Raw genomic sequence first — 20,680 nt, forward strand, 5'->3', positions numbered from 1 at the left:
TGACCTGAGCCGAAGGCAGTCACTTAACCAACTGGGCCACCCAGGCGTCCCAAGGGATGGGGTGATTTTAAGTAAAAGGCCAGCAGAAGCAGCCTCACCAAGGAAGTGACAGAGACCTGAAGGAGGTGGGGGGTGGGGTGAGTGTGTAGGTATCTGGGAAAGAGTGTTCCAAGCAGTGGGAGCAGGATATGCGATGAGGCTTTGCTTCGTGCTTAGAGGGACAGTGAGGAGCCCAGTGTGAAGTGAGTGAGGGGAGGAGGGGAGAGAAATGAGGGCAGGGGGATTGTGAACTGCAGGGAATACGTTTATTCCAAGGGACATGGGAATCATGTAGGTCCTAAGGAAGGGAGGGACAGTACCTGACTTAGGTGTTCATGAGCTCTCTTTGGCTACTGTAGAAGAAACAGACTGGGGATGGTTAGGGCCGGAGCTGGGAGACAAGGGCAGTGGTTCCTGGTCCCAGTGGATGGGTGACATTGGGGGCTCTAAGATGTGGGCCCTAGAGGAACGGGAAATGGTCGGATTCTGGATACAATTTGAAGATGGAACTGATAAGACTTGCTGTTAGGTGGACAGGGAGGGGGTAAGAGAAAGAGTTGGAGAGGATTCCCAGATTTGGGCCTATCACCCAGAAGAACAAAGCCAACAGGTAAATTGGGGAAGATTGGGGAGCCAAGAAGGAGCTGGTTTCGGGGGCATGTTCTGTTCAAGGTGATGCACAGAGATACCAAGCAGACAGATGGCTCTCCCAGTCTGGAATCTGGAGAGGGATCCTGGCTGGACGTGTGAATTCACCATATGATTGAATTAAGACTGGGAGCGCTGAAGGGGTATCAGAGAATGCAGGGACTTGGGGCAGAGAAGTCAGTTGCAGAATCATAAGACAAGACTGAGAGGAGGAGCCTGTGGTCTGGGGACCGGCTGCTACATTAATGAATGAGTAAAGCCATGGACACTGATGGGGTCATTCTCAGAGGGCAGAGTTTGGGAAGAAAAAGGCAGCATGCGATCAAAGAATCTGGAAGAATTCTCAAATCTTACTTAGCCTAATTCGTGGCAGGAAAAGTCAGGCTAATAATGTTTGTGTAAAAACCATTAACATTTTATTGAGCACCTATAATGGATCAACACTCTAAAATCGTTACTTCATCCCCATAACTCAATGAGGTAGGCACTCACATCTCCATTTTAAGGAAAAAATAAAGGCAAGGCACACTGATGGGTCCTCTCAGGCGGTGGAAGGAGGGAAGTAGAGCTGCTGGGAAGGACCGGCTGTTCAAAGAAGCTGGAAGAATCCTTCACCCTTAGCCCAGTGCCTGGCCCACAGGAGGCACTCAAAGCCCCAGTGCCAGCCATGAAGGACCGCGCGCAGGAGGCGGGAACCGGTCGAAATCGGACAGGTAGAGTCCACACTCGGCTTATGCAGGCCCCACATGCTGCCTGCGTTCCCTGTCGGGGTTTGTGTCCCTGTCCTTGGGGATCCTAGGCCTGAGGGCCTCAGGCTAGACTCTCCTCCTCCTCGCCAATGGGGCTGGGCAGCCAGGGAGGAGCCGGTCCCCGCGGCGCGGGCATAGGCACGGTTGTGAAGGGCTCGGGGGCGGCCCCCGGAAAGGGCATCTCGGGGCCGACGGGGAGGTCCGGCTCTGGCTCCCGCAAGCCGGGGTCGAGCAGCGGGTCCCCGCAACCACACTCCGGGGCCGCGCCGTCGGGGGACGCCTGCGCACGCGCAGCTGGCGGCTGTGGACGTCTCAGACACGCAGCTGTTCTTGCGGCGCATTAGGGACAGGCGCCGGCCGAGCAGGCCTCCCGCGGCCATGCCTGCGCCTACCGGCAGGAGGCGCTGCAAAAAGTCGCCGTGCGCCTCGCCCAGCGGTCCGTCCGCGCCGTCCAGCCGCTGGAACTGCATGTCCTCTTTAGCCAACCTGTGGGACGGGCAGTGTTTCAGCGTTGCGACCTCGCTGCTCTCCTTGATTGACAGAGACCGAGACACGCTGGTCCTCCTGGTTCCACCCACACCTTTGTCCCACTTATCTCAAAAGAACTTGGTCCTTCTCTCCCGAGAGCCTGCTTTCATCTTCTGGGTTTGGCTAAGCTCAAACTTAGCCCTTCAGGCTTCAATTGTGACGGCGGCGTCTCCGGCACTGCCTCTGGCCTCCCCTCCAATCCTCATAGGCCTTAGCGCTTAGGTCTGCCCCCAATCAGTGGCCGTCCCAGACCTTGACCCGGATTGCTGCCCCCTCCCCCCATTCTAGTCCTCACAGACTTTAGGCTTTAACCCCGATTCTCCAAATTGGCCCCGTCCTGGTGTCCTATAGCCCCTTCGATTGGATAATCCCCTCAGGGCCAGAAGCTCCTCCTGCAGGAGGCCCCACCGCTGGGCCCGCACATCCCGCGGGCTCACGTGATATCGAAGGTGGAGCCCTGGAAGGAGGGCTGCTGCAGCAGGAACGCTGTGGCTGCGGTGTAGGGGGCGCGAGCCTCGGTTGCGTCCCAGTACAAATCCTTCTCCAGCATGGCCAGGTCATCATACATCTCGTCCACGGCCAGCATGGACACCTGCGGGCATGGGCATGCGGGGCCGGGTGGAGCCTGGCACAGCGCGGGCACCGCAGGGTGGACCCCTCAGGATGGGTTAGGAGTACGGTGACCAAAGAAAGGATGGTTCAGGGTCCAAGCCCTGACAAGTCTAGGCGGGTGGTGGGGCCGAGGCTGGTTTGGGAGCCCCGGATGGTCACAACCGAGTCTCACCTGGAAGTTGCGGTCGATCAGAAAGTTGGTCTCAAAGTCATCGTCGTCTTCTCCGAAGGGATTGATGAGCTGCTCGGCTACCTGAAGGGGGAGAGAATAGTCTGGTAGAGTCCTGCGAACCCGTGCCTATCCCTCCCGGGGTGGCCCTACCTCTGGGCCCCACCCACCTTGAGCCAGCCCGCATAGAAGAAGAACTGCAGCAGGGTGAAGATGGGCACGCACAGGTCCAGGTTGTGGCCTTCATAGCCCTGAGCTGGGTCCAGGAACTGGCGACCGATGAGGCAGGCCAGGAAGTAGCTGTACACAGCTATGGTCACCACCTGAGGGGCGGGGTGGGTCACCAGGTTAGGGTTCTCCCGATCTCAGCAGGTCTTGGAGAGCCCAGGACTAGGATGGGGCATCACTGGCACGGGGGGGTCTTGGCTGGCCCTCAGTTTTTCCTTCAGACCAGTGAGTCAGAGCATCTGATGCCCGATTTAAACGGAGGCATTACAGGGTTACCTGGGTATAGACAAGGGGTACGCTGATCCAGTCGTAGTGAAAGAGCATTCCACACTTGCCCCGAAACACATTCAGCTCCTGGGTGCAGATACAAGTCACGAGAGGGCCTGAATTGCGGGCGCACACATGGGGATCAGGTGTGGGTAGGTACGTGGGCTGGAGGCGAGTGGTTACCTGGTGGGTCACAGCGTGTGCTTCTGGGTCTCCAGGGAGAGTACTAAGTGGGGAGTGTACATCTGGGGTAGGGGATCTAGGTACCTGGGAGTTGGCCCCCTAGAGGTAAGTGTGCACCTGGGGCCTGCTGGCTAACGGTGTGGGACTCTGCCTCGTGGGAGGCGCGTGGCACGCCGCCGTCTGACACAATTCCGGGGAGGTGTAATTTCCCTGGAATTTTCTATGAATGACCTCCCGGCGGGCCCACCTCGAGCAGCAGTTTAAGGGCGCTGTTGTCGCGGATGCGGCCCTCGCGCCGGGCCTGAGCAGCCAGGTTGGAGAACCAGACACAGGGCACCCAATACTTGTTGTAGGACGAGTTCAGGTTCTCAAACTTCTTCCGCTCCTCCCGGGTCATAAATCCTGGAGGGGGTGAAGTCGGGGTGGGTGGGAGGTTACTCGCCCCGCCCCCTGCCCTCAGCACCGCCCCCCGCCCGGCTTCAGGGCGGAGCCTCACCCGCCTCCACTACGTGGTCGACGGTGGGGAAGCGCTTGAAGACCGCGGTGCTCACTGAGCGCAGGATTAGCACAGCCGAGAGCCCGGCGTAGCGCATGAGCGTGCGCCTATAGAGGCGGCCCCGCTCGTCGCGTCCGTGCACCGTGCCTGCCACCACGCACATGAGCGCGTCGGGTAGCGGCATGCATAGGTACTGGTTCCACCAGCGGTGCACCACCAGCGTCACGTAGAAACCTGCGGGACAGCCGGCAATGCGGGGGCTAAGTGGGGATCCTAGGGCCAGGTCGTGGCAAGAGGAATGATACACGATCTGCAATCAGAGATACCCGGGAACGCTTGTCACCCACCCACCTCTCGGGGCCACCTGGGCTGAATCGGGGGAGGGAGGCAGCCCTCTGGTCAGAGAGGCTAGAGCAGGCTGGGTCACCCCGGCTATTTGATTGTCATCTGGCATGTGGGATTGGGATCTCAGTATGGAGATGGAGACACAGGGCCTACAAAGACAGGTTGTCACCCAGGGTTGGGAGCGTGGGGATCTGAAACTGGAGGCTGGGGTCACGTGAAGTCACTGACTTGTCAGAGAAATGTCCTCTCCGGGCTGTACTTGAGAGGATGGAGTCATATGGGGTCACTGGAGGGGTCCCTGGGGCCCAGGACATGTAGGGAGCCATTAGGAGTCTCTTGCAGACACAGGGGGGAGACCCTGAGATGGCCAAGGATAAGCCTATGGGTGACACGGAGCTCATATGGTTTACTGTAACCAGGTGACATCCAAGGTCTCTGTAAATTGGGCCACACCTGGCATGAAAGATGTAGAAATATGGGTCTGTTGGGGTTGGATTTGAGGGGGTAGTGTTTTGAGGAATGGGGTCTCCAAAAGGCCTGGAAATGGCTTTCTGGGGAACTCCGGAGCGAACGCACCCAACACGAAAGAGACAGGGATGAGACTGGCATACTGATCACAGTAGATGACGAGCTTCTCGAAGTAACGCTTCTGCTCTTCCGTCAGCACGAAGCTGCGAGGGAGGGGGCAGGGGGTCACAGGAGAGCCTCCCTCCAGGACACACCCAAGGTCCCTTCCCTAAGCTCCCTGGCCGGCGCCCCCCAGCCCAGGGCCGCCTCACCGATAGGCGGCACTCAGCGCCATGTAGAGCCCGAGGAAGCAGACGAGCTCGCGCCACAGAAGTTTGTAGATGCTCCCGCGCCACAGCAGCAGCAGCTGCGAGAATCCTCCGAAGCGCGCATTGGCCACGCGGGCTGTGTACGTGACGGTCATCGCACCGCCGGGCCGGTTGCGCCTAAGGAGAGGGGGCTGAAGCGGACCCCAGCCTGTGGGCGGAGGAACGCCCCCCCCCCCCCCGGGCTGCAGACAGCGGCGGAGAGGTGCGGGCCAACTCAGCGTGGTGTCCCCTCCCGCACCGTGGTCTCCTCGGCCGCGTCCGGAGCCCAGGTTCCGGTCTCCTCCCAAGCATGCTCAGTCCGGCCCTAGCCCCCCAGTCCTTCCCAAACCCCCTCTGGTTGGCTCCCTCTTCCCAGGGTTCCTGGTCTCAGCAACTGACGTCTACCCTCCAGGCCTTTCCCTCCACCCTCCACCCCCAAGACCCTTGGGTCCTGGAATCAGCCCCAGTAGCCCTCTATGCAACCCCAGCCCCCTTTCCTGGGCTCCAGCTCCAGCCTTCCCCACTCCCCGAGTCCCCAGCGCCTCAGTTGCTAGAGTCCTAGGACTCCGGCTCTTCCCCAGCCTAGATCCCCATCTACAGGTCCCATCTCAGCCAGTCCCCCACCTCACCCCTACAGCTCCCAGTCTCAGCTCATCTTCCACCCCTGCACGCCCTTCTGAAGCCCTTGGAAACCCAGTCTCCAAGCCTCCAGTCCCCCAGGCTCTGTGCCCCAGGCCCTCTCCTCCGGCTGGTCTCTTCCCTATACAGTTCCCCCAGCTTACCTACTGCCGACTGACTTAACTGCCCAGGATCTGTCCCTCCCCCCTTCTCATGGACCCTTTCATCTGTCCATTCCCCTCCAGCCTTCAGAGCCCTTAAGTCCCCACCCTGAGGAGTGATGGATTCCTGCCTAAGGACCTGTCTCTCCTCAGGATCCTGTTCCCCCAGGCCTGGGCCCTCCTCACCTGGTGCAGGGTGCAGAGACACACGGGGCCAGGGACAGAATGGGCGGGTGACTTCAGTGTTAGGTGGGGCTGAGGCCAGACCCAGGGGGGAGGGGGCTAGGGAGTGGGCGTGGGCAGCCCCTCCCTAGCCCGCCCCCCTCTGGCTGCAGCCTCGGAAGTTTGTTTGGAGAAGTCCTGCCAGTTTGTTACCTGGGGCAGGGGGAGCAATCCACCCTGTCCTCCCGCGCTCCTCCCTGTCTCTGTCCTAGTTAGTCACTGGCCCGTCCAAGGGATCTTGGACCTAAGCTGGGGGAGGGGGCAGTGACTGTCTCCTTCCCAGCTCAAGAGATACATACACACACACTGCTGAGTGAGGGTGTGTCACTCCACAAGGATGCACATACAAAGACACACCATAGACCATAGACCGAGACACAAATTGAGCTTCTTTTAGAACACAACCTCCCACAAATGCGGTAACACAAGGGAGTCTATACTGTCACAAAGACTTACGAAGTCACACAAGACACGGGTAGCTCTACCCACCCCCAACATTTGAATATGGGCAGATGGACCTTAACCCATCAGGCTCTCGGCTCTCAGGTATCCATCCATATGGGACTCCAGCCACTCAGGACCCGGGACGCCGCATTCCCTCATGATCGCACCATGGAACAAAGATATGCAAGGTCACAGAACCGCTAAGCACAGACCCCAGAATGCCTTCACACACACAACCATACAGCGTCACATGGGAGGGACCATATATTTACTCCCAATCTCTCCTGCACAAACTCAGCTGTGATCACACACCAGATGCAGGCACACATGCCCTCAACACAGTAGCACATGGTCCTGGGGTCAGAGCAGGGTCCCAAACCACTCCTACAACATAGACCCCTCCCCTACAGTCCCGCAGACCCTTCTAACCAGATGGGCTCATGCCCCCCCCCATAACCCTCACCACAGTGTGCCAAGCACCCACACCCATACACAAACCTCAGTTCTCAGATACTCTCAGTAGTGCCATGAACACACAACCTCGTCCCCTAATTTGGTGTGGATGCAGGCAGATGCTCCCCCTTTACAGACACCCCTACAAAGGGGGATACCCCCCTCCCTGCCTACCACAATAGCCTCCTTATCCCCAACATCAAACTCATAACCCAGTGTGGAAGGTGCGGAGGCTCAGAGCTCCAACCCCAAGATGGGCACCTTTGAAGCCCCTCATGTTCCCCGTGTGCACTAGAAGGCCTGCTGCAGCCCCACCCTGCAGCCCTGCCAGCCAGGACACCGTGTTCCCAGCCTGGCAGATGTCTGCCCTGCCCCGGGGTAATTAGGAACTGGCCTGGGCTGGCCACCCTCAGACCCAAATCTCCGCTGTCCAGCTGCCGGACAGCCCATAAAAGGGGATGAGGGAGTGGCGTGGCTCACTTCAGGACCGGGGGAGGGCATGGGCTTCGAGGATGGTCTCGGTTCGTGACCAGGGGCCCCCGCTTCCTAGGCTGCATCCCTACACGCACTACAGCTAGCCCCCACTCTGTGCTCAGCCCATCCTCCCCCAACTCACATATGTCCCCACACACTTCTGATTGCTGGACCCCCGCTGGTCCTGGGGCAGGCTGCCCGGGCTGCCCAGGCTGGTTCACATGCGGAGTAATTGTTACAGCAAAGAATAACAAACACTCCTTGGCGGCTCTGTGCCTGGCGGAGTCTGGTGCTGCTTACTTCATCTCACCGAGTCCTTACAAGTGGACCTACGAAACCAGTGCTTTTGTTATTCCGACTATCCAGGTAGGGAAACTGAGGCTCAGATGACACATGGCTTGAGGCACAGCTGGTTTTTGAAGTAGGCAGTTTGGCTCGGAGCCTGGGGTCTGTCACAGGTTGCACCACTGTATTTATTTACAAGGGCCACCCCAACCTGTCCACACCTGCCTGCACACACCCAGTGGAATGGTGGTGGTGGTGGGGGAGTCACGTCTAGGCTCGGGGCTGGGTTCCCCCGACACGCACACCCTGGCCCACCCGTGTGCAGCCTCAACACCACTTCCTGACTCATGCATGTCCTCAGGCATCCTCTTTCTGTCCCCTTGAACCAGCTTCTGGCTTGGAACTTGCAAATGCCCCAGTCTTGGGGCTCTCAAGTGGGGATAACACTGCTGTCCAGGCAGTGGCAGGGGGAGGATTGAAGGGGTAAGTGAGCCCACTAAATGCCTTCCAAGCTGGTGTGCTAAACCCTTCCAAGGTCTGGTCAATTTTGCCATGATTCTGAATGGCCACACTTTATGTTTCCATTTTAGGGATAAAAGGACCGGAGTTCAAACTGCAGGAAGCATGCTGCCTATCATCCAGTGAGGCTGCTCTCTAGGCAGATAGGACTTCAGGGGCCCACCTGACCTGAGTCCTCTACCACCCTGCCTCCTAATTAGCCCCCTGTTGCAGCCCTGTGCTGGGAAGAGCTGATGCCATCCCATGGGAACAGGAATCATGGGGCGGAGACTGTTAATCCTCAGTCTGGCAGGCCCAACCTCTGCCCAGGGCGCCCACTAATTCCTAAACCAAACAGCAGGCAGTGCTAGGCCTGCTGCCGGCCTAATCCGTTCCCCACCAACCTAGGGCTGGCCAAGGGGCCTCCGAGTTCTCACGCTGTGAACCTCAAAGGAAGCAGGCAGATGCTCCCCTTCTACTACAGACTTTATAGGCCCAGCAGGGACACTGCTACCCACTGATTTAGAAAAAGACTCTCTCTTAAAGAAGATACCCTCCTTCCAAAGTTACCATAATAAACATACACCTCTATTAGATCTCTGGTGTGACTTGGTCCCTCTAGATGTGCCATCTCTGAGCAGTGTACACCCTGTGCAACTGTACCTAAAGGTGCTGATCCCTAACCCCTCCACATCAACATCCATAGTGGTTTAAGATCATTTTATTGAGGGGCGAGAGGCAGGGAGAGGTGGGGGCAGCTATAGCCCCCTCAGCCCCACCAGGGGGAACAGACCTCCTCCCCGCCCCCCGCCCCCCAAGTGGCTCCCCCTATACTATGGGGGGACTTTGTGCAAACTCTGCCCCCGGGGGGGGGAATGGAGGGTGGGTGTGAAATGGTAGCGTCTGGGGCTGGCACAGTACTACTGGGCACTGGGGGGCTTGTAGGGCTCCAAGAGGAGGGCAGAGAAGGTGTTGACCTTGTCTGCCCCCCGCACCTCGTGGGGCAGCAGCGGCAGCTTCACAATGTGGAAGTCTTCATACAGGTCCTCCATCTGTGACCAGGGCATAGGGCAGATGGTGGCGGTCAGGGGGGGTTGTAGGGCAGGGACAGAATGTGGGTCAATGGGAGAGGTTGGGTTGGGGGGCTCCCAGGATCAGGGGAGAATGTGGGGCAGGGGCTTCACATGCTGATAGGTAGGGGTGAGACCAGTGAGGTCAGAGATCACTGGGCTGGGCCTCCCCCACCCTGCGGTCAGAGGTACCAGGTCAGGCCAGTTACTGTCTTCAAGGGCCAGAATTAGGGTGAAAGCAGGAGGCTGGGGCAGAGGGTTAGAAGACAGGATGGTATTAAAAGGTCAGAGAATATAGTAACTGATCCATGGGGCCTTGGTTGGGCTGGACCAGGCCCCAACTTCCAGGGTCAAAGGCATGAGGGCTAGGCAGGCAGTGGGGCATGCACACCTGGTCCAGGTACTTGGCCTGAATCTTGTGGCGGGCCTCACACATCTTGCAGGGTTTCTCGGGGTCAGGAAAGACGAGCTGGTTGACGATGATGTTGTGGGTATCAATCTTGCATTTGGCCAGCTCCTGAATCAGCCGCTCCGTCTCGTAAAGGGACAGGAACTCAGCAATGCACACGCAGATGAATGTTGTCTGCTCCTACAGGGTATGAGGGAGGACAGCAAAGGGCAAGTTCCGGCCCTGTCCCCGTCCCAAGCCTCTCACCACCCGCCCGTACCATGACTCACAGGGTCCTTGAACTGTTCGCTGACGGAGCGGATGACGGGCAGTGTCTCTTCCAGCTTGGAGGCCAGCTGGTCTGCGTTCATGTCCCCTAGGCCCAGCATGTTGCACATCTGTGGGGGGTGGGGTGGGGCTCACAGCTTACCTGGGATGCCTTACAGCATGCAGGTTGGGGACGCAGTAAATACCAGTAAATAACCTCTGACACCTCCTGGGGTAAAAGGCCCTCAAGCAGCCCAGGGTCAACTCAGCTCTGGCATTTCTGGGGGCTTGTGGCCAGAGGGCTTGACTTCCTGGAGCCTCAGTTTCCCCACAGGTATATCTTTCCTCCAACAGTTGTGGTACTGAGGCACAAGTCCCTGTAGGGGGACCACCCACCACCAAGGGAGAGGGTGGTGGTGTGCTGAAATGTGGGGGCACTGGGGTTGTCATGCTAATAACTCCATTTGACAGACAAGGAAGGGGAGGCCCAGAGCCACCTGGCTCAGGAGGAGGGGTCTCCAAGCTCTGTCTGGAGTACTCCGTGGGTAGGGGCAAGACACAAATCCTATGGACTAGGCGGACAGTATCCCTCCACCCTCATGGTTAAGAGCCAACCCAACCCCGGGGAACCGCAGACTAAGAGGGCGTGTGTGGGGAAGGCTTCTGCTACTGCTCGTCCGCACACTCTGACACGGGGGTGCCCGGCAGCCCTGGGGCCCTGCCTGCCTGTGAGATGAAGGGGCTGATCTGGTTCTTGATCTGCATGAGGCGGCCTAGGCCCCGCTCCACGATGGTGGGGAAGTTGAGCAGCCTCAGCGTGTGGCCTGTGGGCGCCGTGTCAAACACCACCACCGAGAAGTTCATGCCCTTCACCAGCCTGCGGGAGAGACGAGGGTCAGGCCTGTCTGCCCGGTTCCACCCCAGCCCCAGGCAGTGCCTGCCCCTGCTGCCGGGCCTGACCTCATGACCTCTGCGTAGCTCATGGCCTCGTCAATGCCGGGGAAGGCGCTCATGGCCTCCTGCATCATCTTCTTGCCCATGCTTAGCATGTTGTCCTCCTCGAAGAACTCGTCAGGCAGTTCAGCCACGCCAAGGCTGGGGTCAATCTCCTGAGGGCCGAAGGGTCAAGACTCAGGCTGCTGCTCCCGTCAAGCCTCCTCGCCCAGGCAGCAGGTGAGAGAGCCCACAAAGGGCCCCAAATGCCAGCTTTCCCCGTCAGTTCATCGTTGGGGATACCCCTGAGGTGCTACGGCACTCCCCCTGGCCCCTCAGGTCCCGTGTGGTCACACAAGTGGCCAAACCGTTTCACAAACAGATGGAAAACTGTAAACTGTGATCAGTCCCCCAGAGGGAAGTCAAAGCCCATGGCTCCGCCTTTGCATTGGCTGTTCCCCTAACTGGGGCCCTGACCTTGTGCAGATCATTTCTCTAACAAGAGTGTTCCCTGACCATCCCATCTAATGTCGCCCCAGCTGCCCCCGCCCCTCCTCACATGGTTGACTCATCATGTTTATCAGCTGTCAGCACTGTGAAGACAGAGGTTTTTCTGTGTTTATTGCTGTGTCCCTGGCACCCAGAAGTGTCTGGCCCACAGCGGGCCCTCTACATGTATGTGGAAGCCATGAAGGGATGACTGTCCCCAGGGTCTGGTCTGCCCTGGACTCAGTGCCTCTCTTCATCCTCTCATGGCAGCCCTTGGGGACTTCACATGTCCCATGGTGAAGCCCCCAACTCACTGGCCTCAGGGGTCATTTCCCTGCAGGGAGCTTGCCACCCACTACCCCCGACAGTCACACCCTTGATGGGTTATTGCGAGTAACTGGGCCACCTCTAAGCACCCACCCCTCACTCTCTGCCCTGGGCCTCCTTGCCTCCTACCTATTTGGGCTATCTTGTCGCCATTGTTCACTGTCAGTGTCCCTCGTGGCCGGCACCCTTATTCAGCCTGGGCTCCACAGGGTGCCTACTTTGCCCTGTGGCTGGCAACATCCCCACTCTCGTTATTCCCAGCTCTCTGCGATGGCTGCACCGAGGCGAACAGCTGGGGAATGCCCCTGAGAAACATTTCTCACACTGCTCCCCATTCCTGAACACAATCCCCAACAGGCACTCAAGCCAGACACACCCTCAGGAGTTTCTTCTTTTGCCTTAAACCCTATCCATCCCATTCACCCCCTGCTCTTTGCTAAGACCAGTGCTGTGCCTGATTGGAAAGAGAAGCCACTGGCTGCCAACACCCTTATCTCCCCACACAAAAGGTCCCCGTGCCTCCTACCCTGCCCTGCCTCCATGTCCTGGGTCGGAGAGCGGAGTGAAATTTACACCCACTGATCTGCCTGAGGACCGTTCTCTGCCAGCATCCTTGCTCCCTCCTGCAGCCTCACTTGTCCCTTCCTGTTGGAGCATTTGCATCAGCAAACATGCTCCAGCATTTCCTTTCTCCAGCTCCGCCCCCCACCAAAAAAAGCCTCCATAACACCACCCACCTCAGCTGCTTCCAGCAATGGCCCTATTTCTCAGTTGCCATGATGGCGATCACTGTCTCCATTCCTCAGCTCACTCATTTTGGGAAGGCTTTTGCGCCCACTCCCAGAGTGGTCTCTCTAGATCTGATGTGCCTGCTGGAGCCCACTACTTCTTCCTCCCCTGACCACTTCTCCCAGCATTTTGCCCCCCACCTGAGTTTCTATGCATGGCAGCCATAGGGAACCTTCTGAAAAATGAATTTGGCCATGACACTGGCCTACTTAAAATGAACAGCTTCCTATTAAACTTGGAATCAAACAGAGCTGTTCCCAGTGGCCTACAAGATCCATACCATGTAGCTGTGATTGACCTATGATATCTCCCTCCCTCCCCTCATTCACTAAACTCTGGTCACGCCACCCTCCTTTCTGCTCTGCAAACGTTCAACGCTTGTTGTCCTGTGGGTATGCTGAGGGATGATGGAGAATGTGCAGGACATGGCAGCTGATGGTGGGTGTTCACAGAGAGAGCCTGAAGGGCCTTTGCCAGAGTGGGGAGCTGGGCCCGGCTCCACTCACCATGGCGAAGAGGTTGTCATAGCCTTTAACCTTGGTAGGCACCTTGGAGAACTTCTGGTCAAATGCATCGGAGATGTTGTGGGCTGGGTCCGTGGAGATAATCAGAACACTCTCCCGCCCCTTGGAAAGCTGGACTGCTAGGCTGCAGCTAGGCAAGGGAAAGGTCAAAAGACAGGGAGTGAGGGGTCCGGCTCTGCTCCCTAGGTCTGCAAGAGGTTACAGAGGGCCTAGGAGCAGGGGATCTGGATTGACAGGGGCCTTGGGACAGAATATGGGTAATTGTGGAATCAAGACTTAACCCCTGTATAGGGACCCTCTCAGATTTCACCTACTGACCTACTGACACCTACTGTGTCTACAGTGATAAGGTTCAGCTGTCTGAGTTGGTCTAGCCTGATGCCCGCTGCTTCTTTGTTGGCACAGAGTGGCACGGTCCAGCTGTCCAGCCAGCCTGGCTTGACCCTGTACCCCCTCCCTAAACGTTAAGCTAAAGGGTCCCTTGCATCGCCCGCTATATTCAGGAGGGTTCAGGATAATTTGCCCCAGGGACCCCTAACCCCTCTGCCCAGCTGACAGGAATGGTCTAATCACGTGCCTCCCCTCCCGCCTACCACCTCTACCCCCACGTGGCCAGAGAATGTCAAGGTTCCCCGACTAGGATAGTTTGCCTCTCCCCCTACTCCGAGCTCACTCTGGTACGGTCCAGCTGACTGGGACACCTAAGTGCTCTCCTGGCTCCCGTGCGCTGGCTTCAATGTGGGTCTGCCCTTGAGCTGCAACGGGGGCAGTCCAAATCAGAGGGTTCCAAGCCTGCATTCAGGTAGTATCTTCCATTTGCCCCATGTAACTTCTGGGAGTACAATCTGGAAGACCCTGGTCCAGCCCGCTTGCTTGGCTTGGGGTGGAAGAGCCATTCCGGAGCCTCCTCCCCTTCGCGGGGTGGTACATCCCACCCGTCTTCCAGGCCCCCGCCGCAGCTTCCTTACCTGCAGGTGGTCTTGCCAACGCCACCCTTGCCCCCGACGAAGATCCACTTAAGGCTGCGCTGCTCGATGATGTTGCTAAGCGTGGGCTCCAGCGGCTCCACATCAGGCGCATCCTCGAACTCCTCTGCCTCAACCCCCCACCCGGCCACCCCTGCCGCCATCTTGGAACCGGCTCACGTGATCAAGCGGAGCGCACCATGAAAAGAACCTACAGGGGAAATTGCCTAGCACATACCCATCAAGTCCAGAAGCCTGAATTAATTTCCTCATGTACTGGCTTTTGGGAGGTAACAGAAGCTATATTTCCAATGTCTTTCTTTTCTAGGATTCACTTTGTCTCCCTCTTGTCTAAGTTTTTTCAGAGACTCCCCCTGCAGAATTAACCTATTGGTACTTTCCAGACTACTCCCCTTCTCTGACTGGTTCCCAAGTCTCTCAGCTCTCCTTTCATTGGCTACATTTTTTCTTACTTTCACCAATCAGTCTCACGTTCCGGTAGCCGCCAACCTCTCCTTAGCAACCAGCCAAACACCCTGTCCATGCCCTTTCCACGAAGTTAGATCCGCGGTCCGCCCTGGCCTGACTCCATAGGTTCAACTTCATGTCGATCATTTGTCCTTATTCTCTAAATTGGGTCCCAGCATCGCCTCAGGTCCGTCTCTTCTGCTCTCCAATTGGCTGTGAGCCACCTGGCTCTTGACGCAAACCAATCACAGACAAACCGATTCGTTGGCCGAAGACAGGTCCCCGGACCGCAACTGAGCTAGAGGGAGAGTTACTCTGGTTGTGGGCGAGGTCCGTAGATCTTCGTCCAGTGCGCCCTGAGCCCCATGCTGGGCAGGCGAGGGCAGAGACCACACCTGCAACTGCGCTCCTCGTAGCAGAAGGGACCCTATTCCCGGAAGCCTTCTCTCACTTTGCTCTCTGTTCGAGGGGAGATTCCAGCGAATTCTGTTTGAACCTCTGTCCTGGGCAGGAATACCGCTGGGTCCCAGGCCTTTGGCGAACACTCTTAACCTTAGATAGACTATAGTCAAAAAATTCCCGCGAGTTTTTTTTTGAGCACTTCAGCCCATAACATCCTTATTTTCAGGTGGGGACCCCACCTCCACAAAGCCAGGTGTACTCCCATTCCCAAATGAGAGCTCCGTTCCAGAGGCAGGTACCCAACCAAACCAGAGACATCCCCATTTCTATTCGGGGTGGTGTGTCAGTTGAACACACACTCTCAGATGGGGTCCTTTCTCTCACAGAGATTATCCCTGGGGCCAGAAGGGAGATTATCTCTAGTGAAGAAGGGAGCCCCAGAAAGGTAATGTGCTCCCAGTGTCAAGTGGGAACTTCACTCCGGAGAGCCAGCTACAGTCCCAGGCCCAGACAATGGTTCCCTTCCCGGGGAGACTGTGCTTAACGCCTGCCCAATTCTAACTGGATTATAAAAATCCGCGTGGCTGGCTGGGCGGGCCCTTGGCGTCAGGTTTTACCCCCTCGTTCGCCCCGCCCCTTATACTCCGCCCCTGCTGCGGACGCCGGAGGGCCAGACCGCTTTTCCCGGCATGCATTGCCCGGGACAGGGCAAGTCGGGCGCCAAGCGCCGGGCCGGAGCCGCCTTCCCGGAGTCCTTTGCGCGGCACCTGGCGACAAAATGGCTGCCCGAGGGAGACGGGCGGAGCCTCCGGGCCGGGAGGCGCCGGGCCCCGCGGGCGGCGGCGGCGTCGGGAGCCGATGGGCTGAGTCGGGGCCCGGGACGTCGCCCGAGAGCGGGGACGAGGAAGCGTCGGGCGCGGGTTCTAGCCCAGTGTCGGGCGGTGTGAACTTGTTCGCCAACGATGGCAGCTTCCTGGAGCTGTTCAAGCGGAAGATGGAGGAGGAGCAGCGGCAGCGGCAGGAGGAGCCGCCCCCGGGCCCGCCGCGACCCGACCAGCCTGCTGCCGCCGCGGGCCCTGGGGATCTGAAGAGGAAGGGCGGCCCGGGCCCCACGCTCAGCTTCGTAAGGAGCCGCGGGGGTGGGGGCGGGCGCCAGGGCCTGCCTTGGCAGAGGGAATCGGGGCCCGAGAAAGGGTATCGGGATCCAGGTCCACCCTCCGGCCCCGGTGAGAGGGCCGTCGGGTCGCCCGCTGAGGATCCGGAACCTGGATTCAAGAAGAGAGGTCTGGGGGCGGGGGTGGGGACCCCCTGAGCCCGCCCGCCCGCGGGGACCGGGAGCCCGGGAATTGCATTCGAAACAGCGCTCCGGGGATGGGGAAATCAGTTTACCGGGATTCCTATTTGAGTGGTACTTAAACTTGGGTACTGGGACCATCTCCCACTATGGGGAAGAGGGGCAAATTCAAATCTGGAATCTGAGCGGTGTGGATTGGAGACTCAGAGCTTCCTGTGTGACCTTAGGAAATTTGCTCTATTTCCCTGAGTCTCATTCCTGCAGTGTCCATTTATTGAGCACCATACCTTATGCTGATCATTGTGCTGGGTGCTGGATGTGCCGTGTTGACCATGACAAGATCTTTGCTTTCCTGGGGTGTCTGGCCTGGCCTACCCTCAATTTTCCCATTTGCAAATATGGTTACCATCGCATTTTGTGATGTGATGAGGGTTCTGTAAGGCCATCCCGGAGGTTAGTACTGGCTTTGTCTTATAGAAGGGGCTAAACCACCAGTAGCTTTTAGTTGGGAATGAACACTCCTCCCTCCCAAACCCCTTCAGTTTGGCAGTCTGGAGAAATTTTTGGTTGTCAGAATTGGGGGAGGGCTGCTGTTGACATCTCTGAGTAAAGGCTAGAGATGCTGCTCAGCGTCCTACAATGCACAGGATAGCCCCCTGCCCGCAGAAATGATCCAGTTCAAAATGTCACCAGTGTGAGGTCAAGAAATTCTAGGCTAAATAAATGGCAACTATATCAATGGTCAGCTCTGAGCTTGCTTTGTTTCTGGTGTTGAGATCGAATCCATGAACGCGCCTGGCTGGCTCAGTCAGTAGAACATGCGACTCTTGATCTCAGGGTCTAGAGTTCAAGCCTCATGTTGGGTGTACAGCCTGTTTAGGGGAAAAAAAAAAAAAAAAAAAAAGACATACTTAAAAGTTTCTTTAACAACCAAAAGAAAGAAAGAAAGAAAATGGAGGGGGAGAAAAAAGTAGCTAATTCCAGCCCAGATATTAATTTTTTCAGAGGTCAAGTCCCTGTGCTGTGGAGAAAAGTGTTGACTTGAGAGTAACAGACTGGAGGTCAGGTCTTAGCGCTAACAGTGTGATTTTGGGCAAGTGATCTAACTTCTCTAAGCCTGATTTTCTTCATTGTTAAAAGTGAGTGGGGATAGTCCCAGCAGCACAGGTTACTTGATGTCTGGTGCAGGGGTAGAGATGGGATGAACCCTGTGAAGCCTGTTGCTGCCTGTGGACACAAAGTGCTCAGTTGGTGGGAGAAGGAGGACTAGGATGAGGTCTGGGGTGAGACATAAGTTGGCGGAAGAGAGTATGTCAGGATGGATCTAGGTTCTTGGCTTGGTGTAAGAACCAGAGATGGAGGCTGAGTGACCTTTTGTGAGTGGGAGTAGCAGTAGTTGTCACTGATTTTTTCTTTTCTTCACCAAGGGGCACTCTTAAAGAGTGTCATTTGGTGGGTAAGGATACTGCTCTGTGGCTTGGACCCATCTGACCCTAAATCCAGTTTGCTGCCAACAAGGGGTAGGCCCTCTTCCTTCTCAAAGGTGTTCCCTCATCTACAAACTGGGGATGGTTGTAACCTTCCTCTTAGGGCAGCTGTAAAAGTGAAGGATGATACATTGAAAGTACTTGGCACAGAGCTTAGCATACAGTGAGTGCTCAGTAAAGGGAACTGTTGCTGCCTGTGTGGTCCCTGCTAAGGGAGGGTGAGGGTTCAGCTTGGAGAGAGAGGACAGCCTGTGGGGGTTCTTCTTGCTTTTGGGGAGGGCAGCCCAGGGGCCCACGACTGCCAGGGCATCATGGGCCCAGGGCAGGCGCTAAGAATCGCGTGTGCTCCTCTCTGATTGCTGCGCAGGTTGGCCGGCTGGCGGAGCTGGGCGCGGCGTCGGGACGGGCCACCGGGCCGGGCTAGGAAGGTGTAGTGGGCCTCAGCACCGCCAAGGGCGGGCCCGGCTCCTGTAACCGTTGCAGTCTTCTGTCCCTTCACCCAGGTGGGCAAGCGCAGAGGCGGAAACAAACTAGCCCTCAAGACGGGAATAGTAGCCAAGAAGCAGAAGACGGAGGATGAGGTGAGCAGGCTGGCTATGGGGAGCCACCCGCGGTGCCTTTCCCTTCCAGCCTTAGTGCCTGGCTGCTGAGCCCTTTCCCTCTCTGTCCAGCTCCCGGGGCCTTGGATGCAGGGGCTGGGTGGGGGTGGAGGCTTTCAACAGGCTCCCCAGATAAACCAAGTCTGCATATCTTTACCTCGAACCCAGGACCTTAAGGGTGATGCAGGGTGTGTGTGTGTGGGGGGGGGGGTCAGCTGTCTCAGGACAGTCCTGACCCCAGTTCCTGGCCGCCTTGGTATCCCCTTGCAACCCCTATATGCCCCCCTCCCCACCCACAGGTATTAACAAGTAAAGGTGATGCGTGGGCCAAGTACATGGCAGAGGTGAAAAAGTACAAAGCCCATCAGTGTGGCGATGATGATAAAACTCGGCCCCTGGTGAAATGACCCCCTTCCCCCGCCTGCCTACGGCCTGGGACTCTCTGCGATGTACATAACTATTTAATGCAGCGGCAGCGGCGGCAGCCTTTCCCCCCAAGGACTTCTACACAGAAGGAAATCGAGATGCTTCCCGCAGCCGCGGATGGTTCTCCAGGACTCTTTTTTACCTTGAGCACTTGCCTCCTGAGACTTCTAGAACAGTGGTTTACTGTCCCCTCTCCTCCCACCTCCTCGCTCTCTCTGGCTCTTTCTGTCTTCCTCACCCCCAACCCCACTCCACCCCTCCTTAGCCATCACTTCTGGGAAGTAAAGAACTTGACTTAGTGCCGGAGCTGTGTGCTTGGTTTGCCTTCTTTGTTCTCCACCAGAAGCACTCCCTTCTCCCGTTGCCTGGTTCTACACCTGGTCCTGGGTCTGGCTTGGTGAGGGGTTTATTTGGGGGTATGGGACAGACAGGGGTGCATCCCCTCCTGTTGGTGATGAGACTCTCCTGAGGACCCATTACCCCCTACCCCTGACAGAGCCCCAGTGGTGCTGCTCATGCTCAGTGCCCCATCACAGCCCCATTTGGCCAGGCCAGAACTGTCAGTTTCTTCATTCAGCTGACACGAATGCCTACTGTGTGCCTCTGCTGTTCTGGACCTTGGGGTCATAAGAGTGAAAAGAACAGACCATGTACACTCCCTGCCCTTCTAGAAGGAAATGAACAAAAAGGGGAAGTCATTTGGGGAGGTGACTGGGAAGAAATACAGGGTAGAGGCTAGGGGAAAGTTGTCTATTTCTCTTGACATCTGATCTGAGTCCTTAGGGAGGTGAGGAAGCAGGTGGAGGGAACAGTGTAAAAACAGGTGGGAGAACAGGTGGCCTTTGTGGGGAGCTTCACGGTGGCCCACATAACTGGACCTAAAGAATGAGGATGGGGTGTGGATTATATACACAGCCTTGTATGTTGGGTCAGGATGTGGGACTTCATTCTTGGTAAGAGGAAGTCTTTGTTGTTGTGGGGGCGGTATGAGCTAAGGAGCAATAGGTTATGTGTTATCTGTCTTAACAGGCCCCCTCTGGCTGCTGGGGCAGAGCTTGGAGATGAGACTGGGCCATGATTTGGGGAGGGGAGGTGGTGGAGTGTTGGTGGTTGAGGTGAGGAGGGCTGGGATCTGGATTTGGTGGGGTTGCTCTTGCAGCCTCTCCAGTGAGGCTCGATTGACCCCACCCTTGTGTATATATGATCAGAAGGAGCACAAACACCACCTTGCAGAACATGATTATTCACATGTCAGGGGATGGGGTGTCCTAAGGGAAGACTGACTTCTCTAGTGCCCCTTTAGTGCTTTTACTTCTGGGCCTTCCTGGAAACTACCTAGCTGCCTGTTCCCCCACTGAGCCCACAAATGTTTTAAGAAGTCCTTGCCTCCCAAACCTCCCTTCTCAACCTTCTAGACCACATGTGGGTCCCCCAGCCATGGGCCCAGCTACCAGACCTTCCCATGCAGGAATGCCGAGCAGCTTGCCACCCCTGCCCATCCCAGATTCAGGCTCCCATCCCCGTCCATCAGGAGGATCATGGTGGCCACCAGGTACCTGAGACCCATGTAGGCAGAGGGAGGACAGATGAGGTAGTATGGTACCCACCCGGCCTCAGACTGCCAGCTCTGGCCTATGGGAAATTGGGTGGGGCATTCCAAATACTAAGCACCAAAACAGCTGAAACACCTTGTTCCAGTGGGACTAACATTCTAGTTGAGGAAACAAAATAGAACACGGAACACATCAAATGGTTATACATTCTATGGGGGGGGCGGGGAGAGGTATGAAAGGGGAACTAAGATCAATGGGAGAGATGGCAATTTTAAGTTGGTCAGGGATGGCCTCCTTAAGAAGGTAACACTTCTCCTAAGTTCTGAAAGCATTAAAGATGATCCTTGGAGGTATGCAAGGGCAAAGGAACAGGTACAAAGACCCTGAGCCAAAAGATGGCCTGGCTTGTTAAAGAGAAAAGCACAAGCAGGTTTTGGAACAGGAGACCCGCCCCTCTTATTTCTA

General features: G+C 57.0%; 3 protein-coding genes across 4 annotated transcripts; 1 reads left to right on the forward strand and 2 right to left on the reverse strand.

Moving 5' to 3' along the window:
• Positions 1–1,091: 1,091 nt before the first annotated feature.
• Positions 1,092–5,540, reverse strand: BEST2 (bestrophin 2). Its single transcript, XM_004748353.3, is given in 10 exon segments — positions 1,092–1,713; positions 1,715–1,922; positions 2,402–2,556; positions 2,749–2,829; positions 2,916–3,068; positions 3,250–3,327; positions 3,671–3,825; positions 3,920–4,153; positions 4,841–4,935; positions 5,044–5,540. Coding segments are annotated over 10 exon segments (1,527 nt in total). The 5' UTR covers positions 5,196–5,540; the 3' UTR covers positions 1,092–1,497.
• A 3,399-nt stretch (positions 5,541–8,939) lies between these two features.
• Positions 8,940–14,178, reverse strand: GET3 (guided entry of tail-anchored proteins factor 3, ATPase). The gene is made up of 7 exons (XM_004748354.3): positions 13,990–14,178; positions 13,004–13,151; positions 10,920–11,068; positions 10,686–10,836; positions 9,983–10,090; positions 9,696–9,893; positions 8,940–9,286 (listed from the first exon to the last, which is right to left on the reverse strand). The coding sequence occupies exons 1-7, from the start codon at positions 14,148–14,150 to the stop codon at positions 9,155–9,157; spliced, it is 1,047 nt and encodes a 348-aa protein (XP_004748411.1). The 5' UTR covers positions 14,151–14,178; the 3' UTR covers positions 8,940–9,154.
• A 1,360-nt stretch (positions 14,179–15,538) lies between these two features.
• Positions 15,539–18,968, forward strand: TRIR (telomerase RNA component interacting RNase). 2 transcript variants are annotated; one of them, XM_004748355.3, is made up of 3 exons: positions 15,559–15,979; positions 18,141–18,218; positions 18,536–18,968. In XM_004748355.3, exons 1-3 carry the CDS (start codon positions 15,635–15,637, stop codon positions 18,641–18,643), a joined length of 531 nt encoding a protein of 176 aa, XP_004748412.1. In that variant the 5' UTR covers positions 15,559–15,634; the 3' UTR covers positions 18,644–18,968. The 2 variants fall into 2 exon arrangements, with proteins under 2 accessions (XP_044939523.1, XP_004748412.1); XM_045083588.1 differs by lacking the exon at positions 18,536–18,968 and having other exon boundaries at positions 15,539–15,956; positions 18,141–18,217.
• The last annotated feature ends 1,712 nt before the right edge of the window (positions 18,969–20,680 follow it).

Source organism: Mustela putorius, unplaced genomic scaffold, assembly GCF_011764305.1.
Source record: "Mustela putorius furo isolate JIRA1106 unplaced genomic scaffold, ASM1176430v1.1 tig00000095_pilon_pilon_pilon, whole genome shotgun sequence".
Classification (NCBI taxonomy): Eukaryota; Metazoa; Chordata; class Mammalia; order Carnivora; family Mustelidae; genus Mustela; species Mustela putorius.